Source organism: Malurus melanocephalus, unplaced genomic scaffold (assembly GCF_030028575.1).
Source record: "Malurus melanocephalus ecotype Western Australia unplaced genomic scaffold, MMel_1.1 scaffold_216, whole genome shotgun sequence".
NCBI classification, from domain to species: domain Eukaryota; kingdom Metazoa; phylum Chordata; class Aves; order Passeriformes; family Maluridae; genus Malurus; species Malurus melanocephalus.
This window is the reverse complement of record NW_026623448.1, coordinates 1,185,252-1,190,980: the sequence shown is the minus strand read 5'-3', so window position 1 is coordinate 1,190,980 and position 5,729 is coordinate 1,185,252. Positions and strand designations below refer to the sequence as shown.

Here is a 5,729-nt window from a genome sequence, read left to right as displayed (position 1 = left end):
ATATGTTCCTGTAAATATGATACTAAGTGAAGCTGTGAAGAAAGGAACCTAAAAGCTCATTCCTTCTGTCCTCAGGTGAGAAGGAGCTTGCTTTTGATTACCAACGTCTACTGAAACCTGCATATAAATTTGCATCCGAATGACTGAATATTGATTCCCTCATAAGGTAAGAACTTCCCGTATTAAATCCGGTGATTTTGATTGTAGCTTTTCTCTTTTGCTGGATCATAAGCAGCCGTCAGGTAATTACATCGTCCTTTAGTTCACGTTCTGTAGCTGGTGCTGCGCTAAATCTGCACGGTAGCGCACAGGAGGTCGGCAATGCCTTGTGTACGTAACTTCACAGTTTGAAAGACTGGTGAGGGGGTATAACTTTTTCTTTTTTTTTTCTTTTTTTTTTTTTTTTTTTTTTTTTCCTTTTTTCTTGCTTCCACAGTTTGTGAAGCGGTGGATCTGACGAGGATCTCATGAGCACCCGCAGCGATCTACAACCATGGCTGGTATCTTGCCATAGATGATTTGTTCTTTCCCGTTGAAGTACAGCATGTTTATGGGGGACATCTTGGTGGGTGTGCAGCAAGGGCCTGCCGAGCCTCTGGGGTTGGCTTGGTGCACGAGGTGGGTGTGAGGGTATTTTTGTAAAAACACGAATTCACATTCTCCGGAGCAATAATTCGCTTTGTATCTTTTAGGTGCGATAATCCAATCCCATCCGAAAGCTTCAAAATCTACTGTCAGCGGGTAGCGACAACATCGGGATTCTGTGGAGTGCTCGTCACAGTCGAGACCAAAATCTCTGCGAGACCGTTTTGGTGTGTCTGTAACTCTCACCTCTAAAAATGGGTTCTGTGARGAGAGGAGAAAGAATTGGAATCATTTCTGAGGTAAGCCTAAGTTCATTAAAAACATGCAAATAATATTTCAGATGTAGGTGTATCAAATCAATATTCTGAAATGAAGTTTGCGAACAGAGCTTGACCTGCAATTCTGTTACCGTTGTCTCTTCATTTCTCTGCTATTTCTCTATCCAGAGCTTTGAGACTTGACTATTTTTCTCTGAAACCACCATTATCTCAGTGCTAGCATCATTTCTATTCTATCAGTCTATCCAATTGCCTAAATTGGATTCARGCTGTAAGAATGTTTCAGAAATTTGGAGGATGCTGGATTTTTACTTTAGATGTGKGTTTTGTTTGTTTGTTTATTTGTTTTAAACTCCAGTAAGAGCTATTTGTGAGTCTTTCTGAAATTCTCTCCAATAAAATCATATTGAGTTCAGAATTTCTGGATATCAGGAGAGGCTTTTTGTCCAGACCCAGGAGGACAGAAGTCATGCCATGCTTCAATGTCTCTATGACTGAATGAATTTGGAGGAGCAGCTAAATACTTCGACTCCTGGAAAGCCCTGTGGCCAGGAATGTGCTTTTGGCAGATCTCKGAGCCACGTGCCTCCTACTGAAGGTGTGTTTCCACAGTCACCAACTAACAYTAGAGGGAAATTGCAACCTTCAGTCATGAGTTTGAAAAAGTTCCCAAAGTTGCTCCCTTGTGCCCATGTGTTTTGGTACTGATGGAGCCATCCCATGAAGACCATTCCTAGGGAGTAAGGAACAGCCCAGCTCACTTTGTAACATAGGTTTCCCTCTCCCCAGATACCTGCCTCCATGGCTGTGAGCTGTGGAGCTGCTGGAAGTGCTCTTCCCAAAGATAAGTTAGATGGGGAGGCATCTGGTGAGAGGAGCAGCCTGTACTGCGAGCTGCTGAAGGGAAGAGATGAAAACTTTCCTCTCCTGTTATCAGCTGAGCCTATAACCCTGCTCCAACGCTGAAATGTTTATTTATAGATGATGATAGCTGTGGGTTATCCACATGTATCATCACTTGAATGGATGGAGGTGGTGAGGACATTCCTTATCATGATATCCAGCTGGCCTGTTTCAAGTACAGGAGGTCCACATTTATATTGGATGTAYAATAAAGATGTCACAGAGTTTTTCTTTTAAGCTCTTTTTAATTATATTATACTGCTGTGAAGTTAAATTTTGCATAAATATGGTTRAATGCAATGATCTTAAAGGTCTCTTCCAACCTAAATAATTCTGTATTTCTGTGACCAACAGATTCATGTACTGCATAGAAGTAAAAGTAGAATGATATTCTTCATACTTTATTCTAAAGGAGGGATTACTTGGTTTCGATTAGTTCAGAAATTTTTATAGATTGTATAAAATTATTAGTGATTTGCAGAAACAAATAGCAAGGAAAATGCTGTAGGTTAAATGGTGCACTTCAGKTTTAATTTGTCTATCTCTGCATATAAAAACAAACCCGATAGTTATTTTATGCTCTTTCTCATGATTATGACTCAGTTACTGTATCAAGCAGAATTTCTCTATTCAAACATTTCTAGGAGGGGGAATGATTCGCTCTATCAAATACTGAAAGGTAAAGAATATTATGAAGATGATCTCAACTTCATAGACAGATAATTCCTGTTATTATTAATAGAAAATAATTGCATAGAGAATATGTAGGAGCTCCCTTGCCTTTTCAGCAATAGTGGAGATAYCTTTCCTATCAATGAAAGAATCTAAACACTGTTCTTTTAGCTTGATGTGAAATAGCTGCTTATTAAGCAGTATTTGCTCTCAAAATTGATGTTACTTTGATAGGATCGTCCATGAGTAATTGCCAAAACCTTTTCTAGTTAGTGCCTCTCAATGTCTCTCTGAAATGCTGCAATTTCTCTCATTTTTTCTAATGGGGAATTGGAGGCAGAGGAATGCTGTTGATTTTTGGCATGATCAGAGRGCRAAGAATGAAAGAATTGGATATACAGAACTTTTATCTTCCACTCTCTAAACAATGCATCCATTTTCTCCTTAAAACAGAGCTTAAATGCTTTTCAGTGAAATGGAGTTTTTCTAAATAGACTTACCAATCCATCTTCACCCGGTCCTGGGAAAGTCACAGCAAGATTCCGTCCATTTTCATCAAAAGCTTTTATTTCGATGCCTAGATTGGATTCAGGCTGTTTGAGCCAATTTTGCAACACTGTCTTCACATCAATACTCTGCCAAATACCGGTGCCTGGGTTCATGTCAAGTTTCAAAGATCGAATTCCAGTATATCTTGTACCATCTTTCATGGGTTTAATAAGTCTCAGGATCTGCACAAACACCGTTGTAGGTTTTTGGACTTGCCTCAAGTATATCCACAATTGTGCCTTTACTACTTTGTTATACTGGATTTTAGAGCTAAACTTAAAGAAGCAACATTTTGGTTTTCCCTCCATTTGTACAAGAAAATCAGCTATAAATGAATGGAAAGAACAGATTACTGAACAGGGAACAAGAAAAAAATGCATACATAAACCTGACTAGTTTTTTTCAGACTGTATAGGAAATATCACAATATGTTCTAAAGAGTACCAGTGGCAAAGTGGATTTAACTTAATTCATTTTCTATGGTTTATACTCAACAGCAACTTTAATGGATGTCAACAAAATTATTATTCTATCCTCTACTACCATCCACTTCTGCTGGTCACCTCCTGAGGACCTTAAAAAGCATGCAGGATAGCATAAACTGACTCAACATGTGTGTGGTGATCCAGCAATTTCTAACTTACTCCAAAGTCTCACCCTGCTACAGACCACACAGCTCTGGGCAAACTGCACAAGCACTTAAATTTCTTTTTTCAATGGGAAGAAAATAATTGAGAGGATTAATGCGAGGATCATTTTGTTTTCATTTGAATAATATTAGAGGAAAGTCACGTGCAGTGCTGCGATCCTCCTTCCTGTAGCCTACGATGCAGCTGTCATACCTAGTCATGGCAATATCTTTCCATGCCAGGATAAAATGGGTAGTACTAATCCTAAATGGTGCAGGGCTTTAACATTCATAAATCTCATCACTTAAGATACCTGTCTCCTTAGTGCRTTTAAAATAGCTCAAGGGCTTTTTATAAGAAGTAGGAAATGAACTCAGAGCAATGAAATATAACGATGTTTCTTCAGTCACTGTAACTCTGTAGCAGTTTGATTAAAAATAGTTTAAAAGCCTTGAACATAATAKGCTGGAGTGCAAGTGCAGGCAGATGTCAGCTTTGTGATAAGGCTGCAGTAAAATAATGCTATTAAGTGCCCATCTTATTAAATAATAAGTTGAAAAATTTCACTGGAAAATTAACTTTTTCGTGTATGGGTACACTTTTAGCTGGTGAGAGCAGCTGATACTTTTCTAGTCTGCCTATCATAACGATAACTGCTAACGTGCCTTATATGTCCTGTCATCTTTTTCCTTTTTGACATCATATTCATAAGTGTTATTTWAAAAAACAGCTGCCATAGCCAAATATTTTAGCTGATGAAGAACATAGGATACTACAGTATTAGCTGTGCAAAAGATACTTGATAGGAGCCATRGCAGATGTTTAGCACTGGGAAGATAATTCAGAATCTGCTCATTCAGTAAATGCCTTTATTCTTCCTTGGCACGACTACATGAGCTGATTGCTATAGCGCGGACATTTTTACATTTAAGTCTGTTACACACGTATTTGCTTTAAATATATAGTTTTAACTCCGAGGTGGGTGGTGCTAGTTTATGGGATCAGCAAAGAAGCAAGAATTTAACTCTCTGCTTGCACTTGCTGTAACGTGTTGCAGTTAGGTAGGTGTAGCGCTCTAAGMAGCATTGCTGTTGATTTCTATTGCCTCTCAAAATACTTGCTAACGAAACCACCCTCACAAAAATATAGTTCTCTCATTATCTGCACTTGCACTTTATATTTGTGAGAGGAAATGCCCCGAGTGCTGCAGATACAAAGTTGACTAAACTGCAGATCTCCCTTTGCTTTCTAAGGCAATGGGCAAATCCTAAGTGCTACAGGGCACACGCACTGTAAGGAGCCGAAAACCGAACAGCAAAACAAAGGATCGCAACACGGTCATCTGAACCTGGCTCAAATTCTTTAGAAATAACGCTCTCCTCCCTCCCTCCAGCAGACTTCAGCCRGCAGCCTGTTGGGAGAGCCCGAGGAGGAGTTGTGTGGCTCTACAGCAGGGAGACAACTCTCTCAGAGGAGCAATGGGAGGTGAAAGAAGCAGGGTTACTTACACTCTGTAGGCATTGTGATAATCGTTTCGGTGGTGGCATGATAGTCATCATCTTCCAAAGAGCCATCGCTACTGTCATCTCTCTGGACATCATACTGATCAATCAGTTCCTGCAGTGGAGGAGCCTTGGGTAAAAGTTGTTTAATAACATCCCTGCTAATGTTAGGAGCTTGTTCCAGGCGCAGTTTGCTGAGGATTTGAATTTTTATGGCTTCTATTCTGGAAGATTTTGTATTCTGTCTCCACGTACAAGCATTGCACAGTCCGTCCTTTTCAGCGTTCTCTGTAGGCTGACTACTGTCATCAAGAGCCACCGGGTCGACTGAAATCAGCATGAACAGGTAAATATAAGCATAGAGCGCTAGCTTTTGCATGATCTCACATTCAGTGCAGCACTTTTCCCTTCTTTTTTTCCCCCTCCCCCTTTCCCTTTCAGTACTAAACAGATCTGTGAAAGCAAATGCAATCTGAGAGACAGCTTGCCACACTGGTGTACCTTATATATTCCAAGGGGGCTTTTTATACTCCAACTTTGATTAGGCTCATGTCGTCAAACCCGACGATTGGTTGCTGTCCCAACAATGAATCTGGCTGTCACAGGGTAAA

At 39.9% G+C, this 5,729-nt stretch overlaps 1 protein-coding gene across 1 annotated transcript; it reads right to left on the bottom strand.

Moving 5' to 3' along the window:
* Positions 1-421: 421 nt before the first annotated feature.
* Positions 422-5,505, bottom strand: MSTN (myostatin). The gene is made up of 3 exons (XM_057374114.1): positions 5,125-5,505; positions 2,939-3,312; positions 422-846 (listed from the first exon to the last, which is right to left on the bottom strand). Exons 1-3 carry the CDS (start codon positions 5,495-5,497, stop codon positions 466-468), a joined length of 1,128 nt encoding a protein of 375 aa, XP_057230097.1. The 5' UTR covers positions 5,498-5,505; the 3' UTR covers positions 422-465.
* Positions 5,506-5,729: the final 224 nt, after the last annotated feature.